Source organism: Poecile atricapillus, chromosome 6, assembly GCF_030490865.1.
Source record: "Poecile atricapillus isolate bPoeAtr1 chromosome 6, bPoeAtr1.hap1, whole genome shotgun sequence".
In the NCBI taxonomy this organism is placed as follows: domain Eukaryota; kingdom Metazoa; phylum Chordata; class Aves; order Passeriformes; family Paridae; genus Poecile; species Poecile atricapillus.
In genome coordinates, this window is record NC_081254.1 from 24,944,089 (window position 1) to 24,957,684 (window position 13,596).

The 13,596-nt window shown below is 44.8% G+C and overlaps 1 protein-coding gene across 3 annotated transcripts in view; it reads left to right on the forward strand.

The window, feature by feature from the left end:
• ARMH3 (armadillo like helical domain containing 3) overlaps positions 1-13,596 on the forward strand; it is a 123,285-nt gene that overhangs the window by 106,089 nt on the left and 3,600 nt on the right. For all 3 annotated transcript variants that reach the window (XM_058841256.1, XM_058841257.1, XM_058841258.1), the window contains exon 25: positions 8,839-8,955. In XM_058841256.1, coding sequence (XP_058697239.1) covers positions 8,839-8,955 — 117 coding nt within the window. The remainder of the gene's footprint in view (positions 1-8,838; positions 8,956-13,596) is intronic.

Below are 13,596 nucleotides of genomic sequence, written 5' to 3' on the forward strand. Positions count from 1 at the left end.
ATTGCACCAAAGGTTGCACACAAATCACGGCATTCATTTGCTGAATGCTGGTTAGCCACTTAGGCTGAACGGGTAACATGAATGATAACAGTGAGCATAAGGATGCTCTTGTCCTCTTGTGTGATGTTTTGGTGACAACAGTTGATTTACTGCTCTGTGAGAATGCAGCTGGTAGATAAAAAGCTTCTCCTGGAATAGCCCATCACATTTCAGCACTTAAGTTAATTGTAAGCACAAAGGGGAAATAAAAAAATTAACGGTCCAGTCCATAGCTATCTGCAGTGCCTTTTGAGCCTTGGCAGAATTGCAAGTGCTCTTACGTACCTAGCAGTGAGAAATGTTTTCATAAATGCCACCAGCTGGAGATAAGGGTTCACAACTCCAAAATGGGCTGTAACTCCAAAATAGCAAATCTATCTATCTCAGGGTTTTATGCTTCTGCCATCAACCTGGCCTTTCTTAACTCTGCCTGCCTTTCTCAACAAAATTTCTAAAAACAGGCAAGCTCAGTGGGCCTCATTCGGTTTCTGGCATATCTCCCCCAGATCAAAATGTCTTCTCTAGAGACTGCTTATTTTATTAACTGATAATTTTTACAATCATTTGTTTCAGGACCTTTGACTTCTTTTTCTCTGCCTGAGTTTTGAATGTGGCAGCATTACACAGTTCCCTTGGCAGAAGCCCACTGAACCTGTTTTCCTTCTTTGAATGCATAGAGTTGCCTCCTTTATTTTCCCTGGAAGGCCTGTCCCTGCTGTCTGGGAAAGAGCACCCAGAGTTCCACGAAGAGTACCAGGTTATTTGTGCCAAGTGGGATCTGCAGATTAGCATAAACCCACTGACCATCTTTGAAACTGGGAATGGTGGATTGGTCTTGAGAGGAAGCAGTGTGAGGGATCATGCATTTTTGCTCCATGTGCTCCAAACCTGAATGGGTTGAGCAAAGTGAATTTAACACGTGTGGGAGTTGTCATGTGCATGTAGAGACATGACTTCTTGAAATTACTCTGCAGCAAAAGCATTCCTGCCATGGGCTTTTTGGTAAGGTGGGCAGGCTTTCAGCTGCCTGACAGCTGGAGCTCGGAAGGTATTGTAGCATAGCACTGCCTAGTCCTAGTGATGGCTGCAGGAATGTCCAGGGTTATCAGCACATTAATCTGTTCTGCTTGTCTATACCTCTTACAAACGAAGTACCCTGCAAGCTGTGCACACAGAGACCATATGTCTCCCTTGTTGCTTGCCTACATCCTTGTTTGCAGCCTTACTGCTTCTTAAAGTAGCTGCTGATTGTTGCGAATGCCTGTCCCATGGGAGCTTGGAATGGACGCTGTTTTGTACATTTACAGTTGTGTCTTGGTGGAGCTGGGTAACAGCTTTGGCTTTGAGACGTTTCTGAAAACTGAGTGATTTCTGGAGTGGTTGGATCAGTGTGTTTTTACCACCATTAAATAAAGTTGAACACCTAAGGCTTCTAATGGATTGTGGGTTTAAAACATTTCTGAAGCCAATAACTCTTGTCCTAAAATAGGATGCCATTTCTGCTAGCAGAGTTCAGAGAACAACAGTAATTTTCTGAGTGAGCTTATAAATTATTTATCTTTAGAAGAGGCACCTGTGGGCAGAGGAGAAAAACTGTAACCAAACCCTCACACTCCTTGGATAGAAAGTGTTGCCTTTGTAGGTTGTTCCTTTAAAGATCACAGATCCCTGTGAGATCATTGAACAAACATCTGAGCTACTATATATCATCTGAGCCTGACAGATTGGCTCTGTGCTGAGGTGAGAAGAGGGGGTGTGAAATGTCCCTCCTTGATGTTGCTAAGTAAAATAATAATAATTATAATCTTTTATGTACGATCAAAACCTTTTGCCTTGCATAGAGAAGTGATGAGGCCTGAATTTTGGTACCATCATACATCAAGTGCAAATGTATGAAAGCAGTCCTTAGGAAGGATTTGGGACATGGAAAGTTAGATTTGTGTTTGGCTGGGCATGGAGCTGTTCCCTGAAAACAGCAGGACTGCAAGAAGTGACTGGCAGGGACAAAGGACAAACTAGTGCACAGAGATAATTCATTTCCAAACTCCAGGAAGCAGTGTCCTGGCTAATGCTCAGTGAGCTGAGCAGAGGGAGACTGGCGATCACAGACTAAAAATCAGAGTAAACCTGGTAGGAGCTATGTGCAGGGATCCCTGCACCAACCCGAGCAGGGTGAAGCACCTCTTCTCCCTGTTTCCTGGCTCACTCATCTCTGCTATGTGCTGCTTAACTTTGTCCAGGTGTCCAGCTCCAGATACTGAACAAGACTCCCATGAGTTCCACCAGCTTTGGATTCTCCACAGCAGGACTGGAGCATGTACTCATGTCTCATTGTTATCCTGGAGCTCGTGGGCAGCTGCACCCACTTCTGCAGGCTGTTCTTCTCCCCAGTGACCTCTTACAGTCTCACTGCCCAGCAGTGTTGGTGCATCCCATGTCAGTGGCATCCTGTTCCATACCTCAGAGGAGAAATTTGCCCTTGTTTGCTTTCACTTAATCTTTTGGTCTGGCTGAACTTCTTTACTATTGGAAAAATATCCTTCTTCCAACATTTTTTTCTGTACTCAGGGCAGAAAGGAGGATGCCTTCTGCTCTGGGAATGACAGATGTGTGAGCTGGTGGGGGCTGTCTTACAGGCTCATGTTCTCAGCCCACAGCACAAGAGAACCATGGGTCCTTCACTGCATGTAGGACAAACTGCAGCTGCTGGATGCAGGAGATCTGGGGCACCAGAGTAGGATTGGCAATGTGCTGTGAGTCTTACACGTATGTGGCGTGGTTACACTTGAATCTGCAGCCCACATCTTTGTCTTTGCCATCAGACCCCCTCCACATCCTCTGGATCCGTAGATATGTGCTGTACACGCAGCATGTCTTGGGTATCTGAGTTGTGAAACTATCATAGCAACATCCTCCTCCTCTTTGTCTTAGCATTCATGAACATGGAATTAATAGTCATGGCTTGATCAGCGTGGGGGTGAGGAATGGTGCTAAAGCATCAGCGCTGCATTTAGCTCCAGGATAGCTGCAAAGGCAAGGTAGTGTTGGGTCAGACAAAAGCTCTGTGCTGCTGCTAGTCCTGGATGGGTGCTGTCCTGGAAGCCAGCGTGAGCGGCAGCTGCTTCCAGCATGTGTGTGTAACATTGGCAGCCCTAGTGGAGCCTCTCTCTCAACTTGGCTCCTGCAGACAGAGAAGGAGGAAAGGGAGAAGGAGATGAGTGCAGCTGGGGTTTGGGCAGAGTCTGTTGGGAAATGTGGCAGCTGTGTGTGTGTGTTTTTATTTAACTTCTAATTATTTAGTTATGTTCTTTGTCTGTGGTGCTTCTGGGGATTAATTTCAACAAAGACTCCAGCCTGCATCAGCAACTTTAAAGTTGCTCTGTGAGAAGTGTGATGGCTCTTGGAAAAAAAAAAAAAAGTTTTCCATATTAATTAGAAGTTACTACTGTAAAATTGATGTCAATTATCCAGCACTTTATTATGGAGAGGCAATAGCCTCTTTGTAGTCCAGGTGTCAGCAGCCTTTTCATTACAATGAGAAATGTTGCTATTCAGTTGAATTCATGAGGAGAAACATTCAGGGACTATGAGGTGTTATGGAGATTAAGGAGGAGAAAGAGGGGAGGATTTGTACTAAACCTGGAATAAACAAGCCAGTCTGGGGACTGCCAAGTAAAATACACATTTCTACTGGAATAGGAAAACCCTAGTGTCTCTTCCTACAGCCTCCAACCTCTCAGCTGAGGGGATGGACTGCCGAGTTTGCTTGTGGTGTTTTGTGCTTTGACTAGGTTTGGGAGGCGGGACTGCCAGAATTCCCTCTGTGTGTGGCACACAGGCGGTGACAAGCACTCCACCACCTCCGCAGGGTGGACAGTAGGCATGTTTGGCTGCCCTTGGTCCTTCTATCCTGTTGTGCAGGAGTGGCATTTCATGCCCTATAGACGGGCTGCTCCATCCTCTGGCATGGAACAGACAGGATAGAGGCTCTGGCTTTTCTGTCCTGTAGGGGCTTGCTAGTCCTGACCTGGAGACCCTTCCCCATGCCAGCAGTGTGAGCAGCAGGGAGTTGGTGAAGGGGCAAGTGCATTTTAACCTGGGCGTTGTTGGGGTGGTGTTTTGCCTTTTGCTTGATGTGAGATCATTCAATCAGTGTTGTTCCAACTTCTCCTGTGTCATGGTAGTTAATGACTGTCTTATGGGCACTGAGAGGCATTAGTGAGGTACTGGTGATGCTGACTGATTGAGTTCTTGTGCTTTCCTGTGCTGATTAAAAAGACGGTGTAGGGACCTTGATTTGTTCTTGCTTCTGTTTTTCCTTTTATTTTTCTGTCATTACCTGTGCATGCTTCCTAGAACCTACCCACCACTGGGTCCTTTGCTGGGTGCTGTGAATTGCTGGTGCTATCTAATTTTATGTTCCATTAAGACAGAGACTGCAGATGCAGATGATGAAAGATTCTGCAGGTTAAGAAGTTACTAAGCAATGAAGCAAATTATGTCTGCCAGAGAGATGGGCCCTAGAGCTGCATGTTGCCCATTAGGTTTTACTGCTGGTGCAGCTCCCACTGTGGCTTTGCTGCTAACAGCAGCAGTGTTTGCCTGGGCACAGTGGGGATGGGAGAATGCTGCATGTAATTCCTGTGTTTTCCCAGGACAGGACCAGTCTCTCCTGGGGGAGTGCAGTGTGTTGGTTCTTGTTGAGGATCAGTCAGAGAGAAAAGCTCTAGTGCAGTAAGGAAGAAGTCAGTGCATAGTGACTAGTACAGCAAAATTATGGTCTGTTTTGGATGCTGAAAATTTCAGGGCAGGGGCAATTGCTTCTGGGGGAAATGGTTTCAGAGCTTGTGTTCACTAGAGCTCACTGACACAACCAATTTTGTCCATCCAGTTTGCAAGGTAATGGTGAGCTGGTGGATGGAGCAAAGTAAGGAGCCACAGACAGTGAAACAATCTTGTTCCTCTGGGTGCAGTGACCTGGCATGGCATGGGTGGGATGTTGCAGAGCGCTGAGCCCCACATCAGTTTCTCCTTTGGAAGCCAACCCTCCAGCCATGTTCTTAAGGGATGCCTCTACTCAGAAGTAGTTGGTGTTACTGAGGAAGGAGAGTTTTATGGGGTATGGGCAGTTACAGCTGCAGGAGGAAGCTGAAGTATGAATGTCAGAGAAAGCACTTGCTGTTCAGAGCAGCTCCTGAAAAGTTGGTTTGGGGACATGCATTCAGGGACCTGAATCTCCAGCATTTCTCTGGAACTTCTGGAAAGCAGTCAGTGAGTGAGTGGTGGGGCAGGGGGTTAATTTGATGGCAAATTATCTTTAAATTACAGTGGTGCAGCTCCACTGAGTTCTGGTTTGTTGCATTGAAAAAAATGAGCAAATGTAGCCTTTGGGGCTGATACAGGTAGCTGCAGGAATTCAACAGCCTTCCCTCTTCTTGTATTGACCGTGTCTGAGTTGCTTGCTTCCGTCATACTGCTTTTTTAAGACTCTGATCCCCCTAAGGTAACCTACAAAAAGACTTTGAGATTGTGACTCCATTAGGGTTTGGGTTTTTTTTTACTGTAAAGATTCAGTAAACAATTAAAAAAAAAAAAAAGCTTCCCCTGCATGTTTATCCTTGCAGTCTGAGGTGTGTCACATCCAGCTCCTTGAAAATCATCTAGAGTCTGATTTTGTCTGTCCTTTCCTGACACTAAAGCTGGTGTTTTTCCAGCCTCTCATGAGACTGTAAAAATCTGGATGACTGTTTAAAATCTGTTTAGAAGAGAAGCGAAAAGTCCTTTCCTTAAAGTCCCTTCTCATACTTGACCATCTTGGAATTCATGTTTTCTAGACAAGAGATTTCCAAGAAGAATAGGTTGAACAAGACTTTGAAGGAGAAATGCTTTAATCTCAAAAGTAAATTGCTCTAGTTCCTTTGTATCTGACAGAAAGGTACAGATAAAGATCTTGTGTGTTTAAGGAAAAAGGCTGTTCTTCCTGCAGTAGTTTTCCTGAGCAAAAGTCAAAGCAATGTGTAAGAAGGGCAAATGATGCTAACACACAGTCTTCTATTACACAGAGGATGTGAATTTTTTTTGTCATCTGTGTAGGGAGTTGATGCTTTTTAAACCTTCCTGTAGTTACCGTTAATACCTTCTGCTGCTCTTTGACCTGTCCTCTGTCTAGCAGCTGCATCTTAAAGAGCAGATGAAATCATCTCAAGGATGGCAGGTCCTAATCTCAGTAATAGTTTCTATCCATTACAAGGTATGAAGTTTAAATGATCTGTGAGTGGGTTTATCTCTGATCCCACGTAGCATTTTTTTCTCAGCAGCAGCAAGAAAGGGAAATTATCAGGCAGTGGGGAGAAGCTGTTTATTTTTAACTTACCCTTTCTTTTTAAGTTCTATTTCATAATTAAAGGAGATAAGGAGTGGAAGCCAATGAAATACATAGTTGAAGGGATAAGCTGATCTCAAGCTCACTGCAGAGATTACAGTAAGTAACAGAGTAGAGACTTTGGGGCCTCTTTTTCCTTCCCTGTCTTCATCCTAAAGTATCAAACTGAGTTTTTGGCTGCCTTTCAAAGGTGATGCAAGAGGGCAGATTTAAAGGATTCTGGTTACAGAGCTCACTGCTGGCCTCAGAGTTTACTTCTCTTCACCATGGTTTGAGGATGCCTCTCTTGAGTATCTGAACAGATCTCTACTCAGAGCTAGCAAGGAGGGATCCTGATTGTTCCTAAAGAAACATGTGCATCCATTGATTGATCACAACTGTGTGACACTGTGCATGCCTTTGTGTGTGGGAATACAAGGAGACTGAAGGGAAGGTTCATGGGGAGTCAGGTAGCCCTGAATAAAATGCCTTTGCTCTTGAATTACTGCTGGAGAAGCCTGTTCAACTCCTCACCTTTCAAACGAGGTTCTTCCTCTGCAGCTTATTAATCTTGGTCAATTTGGCTTCCTCTGATTGACAGGAGCAAGCTGCCAGATCTTTTATTGCTCAGAAGGTGCGTTATGCTATTACACTCCGTCCCTAGTGGATAGTTATTCCTGTGCCCAGGTGGCTTTCTTTCATCATTGCTCTTGGCTCTGCAATACTTCTTGTAGCTTCTGCACACAAGAGCAAGAAGGGCAGGCTGAATTTGGAGATGGATGTCATTGCAGGGGATTCTTTCTGCCAGTGGAGCTGACAAACAAAACAGCATTAGGAAATGAGTACTGGAGAGGAGGCTGTGAGCCTTTGCAACACTGGCAAGCTGTTCTTAAATAACATTGCAGAATCAGAATCAATGCAGTTGGAAAAGGCCTCTGAGACCTTCAAGTCCAAGTGCTTATTCCCGTCCCTAGCTTGCATCTGCAGTGCTGGAGGACAGCTGAGCTGCAGAGACCATCTCACCTGGGAACTACTTTGGAAACCCTTTTTTGCCCCCAGTTCTCATTTGGATGATTATTTGTAGCTTCTGCCACCACAGGCCCTAGCACGAGTGTCACTGCTGCCACATGCAGAATTTGGGGGAGCAATTTTTTGGAGGAACTCTAAGCAACTTTAGATTTCTTAGGATAAAGGATGTAAGAATAAGATTCAGTCCTGTAAAGGGCAGGAGCTGCCAGCTGCCTAAATGGGCAGTTGAGAGTACTGCTTACATTGTTGGGAGTACAAGAGGAGAAGTGCAAGGGCTCCTTGTTTTTCTGGTCACTGTCTTCAATCCTTTGCAATGCTCTTCTTAGGATCTTTTCAGAATTGTGATTACTTGGAGCAGGGTCCTCTTGTTTTGCATCTTTTATTATGTGTCTTCCTGACTGAAGCTTGTGATAAGCAGGGGTTACTGTAGTGCAAACCTCAGATGCTGATACTCTGTTTAGCTCTCAGATCAAATGGCAACAGCCTAAGAATGAAGTTCTTGTGTTTAGGAGAATCATTTCAGGCATAAGTTTGCCCAGGAGTGTTGACCTCTATGGTTCCTTGTAGGAAGATTATTGCCAGTAACCATCTCACAAATGCTTTGAGGAATATGTTAGTCCACACAATGCTTTAAAGCTAAAAATCATAGTGGGAGTCCCTCTTGCTGTTCCCTAGTTAGGAAAATGAATCGTTCAGTAGGACAGAGATGTGTAACTATGAATTTGCAAGTATAACCCAACACTGGGAGCAGAGTAGGGCAGTAGTAAAAGCTGAAACGGCTTTGGTTGCAGTGAAGGCCGATAGTAAAGCATATCCTGGGCAGAAAGACCTGGATTCATGTCTTTCTAAAAGCAGAGTCCATACCAAGGCTGGTCTTCTCTTGGCATGTGTCAGAAGCTTGTTGCCTTCAGGAGAGACATGCAGTGCTCTGTATGGAAGCTGACCTGAGCAGCTCTAGAAGCCGGTGATGTAGCAGGCTGTGAATGGTGATTCACAAACCAGGAGGGAAGTGTGGTGGCAAAACTAACCTTGGAAGGACCATGGGGCTGGGCAAATCTGTGTTTGTATTGTGCTTCTGTGTTGCATCTGGGTGTACTGTGGTAACTAGCTGCTTGATTGATTAATATGTCTAATTCTGATGACAGAAAGCCGCTGCTGTCACGGATAGAGGTTCCATCTACCATTCTCATGAATGGAGAAATTGCGTAAATTTTGGGTCTGTTCCTTGGCATTAGAAGGACTTTAGTGCCCACCTCCATGTTGTTAATCATGAGCCAAATATTGGCTGTTAAAGCCATCTCAGTTGTGAAAACAGGTGCCAGAGCTGTAATCTATCTCAGCCTTGCTCCTCCTGTGCTGAGGAGTCTGTGGATACTGATTCCTATGCTGTGTTTGGCTGTTTCTGGCAGGTTTTGGAGGTGGTACGGTCCAACTATGACACGCTGACCCTGAAGCTGCAGGACGGACTGGACCAGTACGAGCGCTACTCAGAGCAGCATAAGGAGGCTGCCTTCTTCAAAGAGCTGGTAAGCTGCCTTGGCTCTGAACAGTCAACAGCCCTCTTCCAGAGCCTTTGCTTGTGGCCTGGGCAGTTGTATTTGGGGTGTAGCTGAGCAGTGCTGTTACTGCATTGGACTACCTCCAAAGACAGGGCAGGAGCAGGATCTGGACAGGCACTGCATGTCTTAACAGATCTGAGAGCTTCCTGAAGCTCCCTGTGTGCCTGAAGGGGAACCTCCAGGCTGTTTAGGCCAGCACTGCTCAGATCGTCTCTGTCTCTTTTGCCATGGGGATTTGCTGTGTTTTGCAGTGGTAAATTTGTATGGGGAGAAGCTGACTGAGCTGACTGCTCCCACCTGGGGTTAATCACACAGAACAACTTTGCTTTTTTGTTGCTGTTAAGGGGACTATGAAGTTTGGGACTGGTGAAACACCTTCCTGCACATTGCTTTCCTCCATCACTCACAAAAAAGGGTTTCCAAGCAAAGAAAGTGAAGACATTCCCTAGAAATGTCTTTGTATGCAAGAGGAGAAGATGGATGGTATGAAGGCCCACAAAAATTATAGAGCAAAGACAAAAATGAGTCTAAATAATTCAGGTTGGTAGTTACAATTCTTCAGCAAGCCAGCTTGCTTACTCTGCTCCAGAGAGCCCTAATGGAACTTTCCTTGTCCAACAGCCACATGAATGTGGAGGAAGTGTTTTTGTAGTGGCTGGTGTGTGAGGGAAGCCTCATTCTTGAATCATTACAGCTTCACCAAAGGGAGGGATCTCTAACTTAGACAACCTTCACCAGTCTGAGAACTGATTCTTTCTCCCAGCTCTGTCCCTGCTGATTGATGAGTAATTGATGCCTGCCTACTCTGTCACGAGTCTCCATGAGTTTGGGCATGTTGTTGTGCATCCCTCTGTCAGCTCTGCTCCAGAACAGGCACCTGAATTGGTTTTATTTCCTGTTACAGAATACTTTTAACTCTTGGGGTCATTCCAGCCCTGACATTGGGCAGTATATAGGCAAAACCACTTGCAATTGCTTCTATGCTATTTTTCTGTGTTCTTTTGTGCCTGTTTTTGTCTCTCTGGCCTGCTGTTTGACACAGCTTTCCTGGAATACATGCAAAGAAATTTGGCCATAACCTTCCTATGACACAGGCTTCTTCTATTACTGTACCCTGGAAATATGACATATTCCTGTTTCTGTTGTGATCTGTTCTATCCCAAGGGCTCTCACCCTCAGCCAACATCTCCTTCCCCTTGGCCACATTACTGCTCTGCTTCCTGCATGTCCCACTTTCCACTTGGCCTGGCAGAAGCTCAGGCCAATCATGCCAATTGATTAAAATGACATTCTCAGTCCTATGATCATCACAGCCACAAAACACTTCAGCTAAAATTATTTTCTTCCTAGACCAATTTCCTATTTTTTTCAAAATCCCAATTTTGTATCTTTTAGGAATCTGTTTATCCTAACCAGCCCGTCAACTCCCTTCTGAAAATTGCCCATCCAGGTACCCCTGGGACCCTCTCCTCAAGAGCATATAAAAGTCTGAATAATTACTGTATAAATGTGCTGATTTGACCCAGTTGTGAATCTGTTTAATCCACATCTCTAGATGCCCTGAGAATTGGGACCCTATTAAATGTTCTTTACTCACAGCTACAGAAAATCCCCTGCATTCCATTAAGCCGTTCCCTCAACACAGCGGGAAATGAACCTGATACGTTATGATTTGTCTTGAGCAAATCCACTCGGCCTCCCGGCCTCCTTGCTCTGTTTTTTCTCTTGGTGCACAGTAACTGATGGCTTTATTAATTGTTCAAACAACTCATCAAAAACTAATCTGCCCTGTCCTTCCCATAGCCCCTTCAAACCAGGTACTTGCTTTCTTTTTGTGAAGCTTTTGAGTCTTTACTTCAGCTTCTCTTGCTGGTCTGATGTTGGATAATATCCCCCTACCCAGTGCTTTGTGTTTAACCTCTGAGGTATGCAGGATTTTGTGGAGGGGGCAGAGGAAAGTTACTGCAATTCTCTTTGCAGGCTGTGCCAAAGGAGCAGGGCTGCTAGTGAACTACAGGTTTCTGAGTTCACATTGATTCCATTAGGTCTTCCTGGACAGGATCTGTTTGCAAATAATTCTTTCTTCCAGATTTTGTCATCACTATCTGTAAATGTTTGCATCAAAGCAAACCCTTCTTGGGTGGGGAATGACACAGAGGAGACATTTTCCTTTTTCAGCTGCCTTTTTATCTCTCTTTGCTCCCATTAAGTAGGTGAGCAGAAGCTTCCCCAAGCCATTCTGGGGGCTCCTTCATGCTTAGAAATCTTGTTCTCACTCCTTTGACCTGCTTTGCTAATACACTGCTTCACTTCTCTTGCTTTGCCTCAGTGCTGCTCTTTCTTGCTAATCCCAAAGAAAAATCTGCTTTCTTCTCCCATTCCCTTTACAAAAAGGTTTTCAAAGGCTGCGATACTGCGGCCACATTGTGGTGGAAGGTGATGTGCAGATTGTTTTATCAGCTGGGTTTTTTGGCATGTTGTGCTGCCTTTGAGGGGCTAAAGGAAGGAAGTTAGGAAGTTTTCTAACACTTCTTATTTATTTTCCTTTGAAGCCTCAGGGATGTCATTTGAGGTCTGTGCTGCTTTGATAGAATGAATGGTTTGGATGTGAGCTTTTGGACCCTCACATTGCAGCTGGAGGAATTTGTGGAAAGAGATTTCAGCATCTTTCTAAAACATTCACTGTCTTTGCAGTTAGGTTTCATCAGCCTCAACATAGTCTGATTAGGGATTGATTTCTACAGGGGAAATTATATTAATTTGACTTTTAATTAAGTGCAGTATTCAACGTAAACCTTCTTCCCATTGTACAAATAATTTAAGGACTGCTTGTTGATTAGGAGTAGGTTTAATTGATGAGACTTGCTGTGAAATAGGAGTCTTGGTACAACCTTGCACACTTCCAGCTCTAATGACACAAAACGAGAACTTAATCATGTTTTCCCCCCCATGGTTAATGCCCTTGCTTCATCCATTCTTTCATTTACTCATCCTTCCACAGATATGTCAGCATTTCTTGCATTTCCCATTTCTTCAATATTTGTAGACTAATACTAAGAAAACAATTTTAAAGTTCTTCTGGCCCTAATTCTCTAGGATACTCCATACAGAAGCAAGAGAGGACATGTGCTCTGCTTGTACTTCCTAGCAGAATGAATGTTAAAGCTCTGACCTTAATTTCTCCAGCTCTGGGGCCTTTGTGTAAGTCAGTCTGGAGGGACCTGGTAAATTCCATGCTGGCAGCCAGGCCTGGGGGCTGCCCACTGCACCAAGAGCCAGGAGGGGTCCTGGGGGTGTATCCTTATGGAGCAGCTTAGGTAGACTACAGGAAGCTTCTGAAATTCATCCTTGTTACAGACTGACACCTCCCTGTGTAACTGTCTGGTCTTCCAGCTCCAAAGAGGAGATGAGCTCTGGCTCCCTATGCTGAGCCCTGGTGCTGGACATAACTTGATTTAACTTTAATTTGAGCTATTCTTACCTTTTAAGCATGTTGGCTCAAGCTGCCTGATTTCTCACAGCAGAAGAAATGCTGGGCAGAGATTTGTGTAAACGTCATTCGTGTGTTATCATGCCCCTTCTTCTCCCCAGTTTGTGTTAAGGCAGATCTACGTTCATCTAGACTGCTCTTGACCAAAGTTTGTGTCTAAAGCTTCTCTTGAAACCTGAAACTGTCTTTAAATGAAACTAGCTCCACAGTAGCTTCAGGTGAGCTCCTCCACCGCTTCAAAGTCCATAGGTTTTAAAAGTATTTCCTCTTTTCCTGTGTAAATCTTCTTTGTCTAAATTAGGCTGAGTATTTTTTGCCCCATCCCTGGGGAGCCAGATAAATATTACTCACTGTTCTCTTTCTGACCTCATTTTACATAATGGAGTGTGTTTGCTCTATTCCTCCTTCTCTTTGCAAACTAATCAGGCTAATTAATTTCTTGTGCTCTACCCCATAGCTACAATTTCTGCTAAGCCCTGTGTTCTCATTGTGCCACTCCAGCCTCACTTTCTGGGCTTGCAGAGACTCCTTCTTGGAGACCTTGATGTGTGTACAAGCTGGGAATCTTCTGCTGCTGGTGCCTGACTCCTGGCAGGAGTTCCTGAGGCCAGGAACTCATTATTGCTTGTACTTTCTGTTGCTGGGACCCACAGAAATGCTTTTAGTCAGAATAAGGGTACTGGCTTACACTGCTTGTAGTGTCTGCCCCTTTTCTTCAGGCAGTCATATTCCCCAGGGCAGAGAGCTCCCCACAGCTGGTTATTCATGTTCTTTCCTTCTTGTAAGAACTGACTGGATCACTGGCATAGGAGCACTTGGTAGGGCTGGGACCAAATCCTGTCAGTGGGACTCCTGTCTCCTGGCAGCAGGACAGCCCTGTGCCAACCAGTGTTCTGGAGACCACTTGCAGTGGTGTTTAACACAGGGTTACAGCTGTGGTTATCTTGCAAGATGTGGTCCCAAACTATTTGAGGATGCAGTAAGTAAAATGCACCTAAAGAAAAGAGTTGAAGGGGTGCTTCAGGGGAACAGAGATGCTTGGGTTCTCTGCTGGGCATCCTGATGAAGGAGAGTTTGTGGTTTCTGCTTAAAGTAAATAAAACTTAAGTACTTCGTCT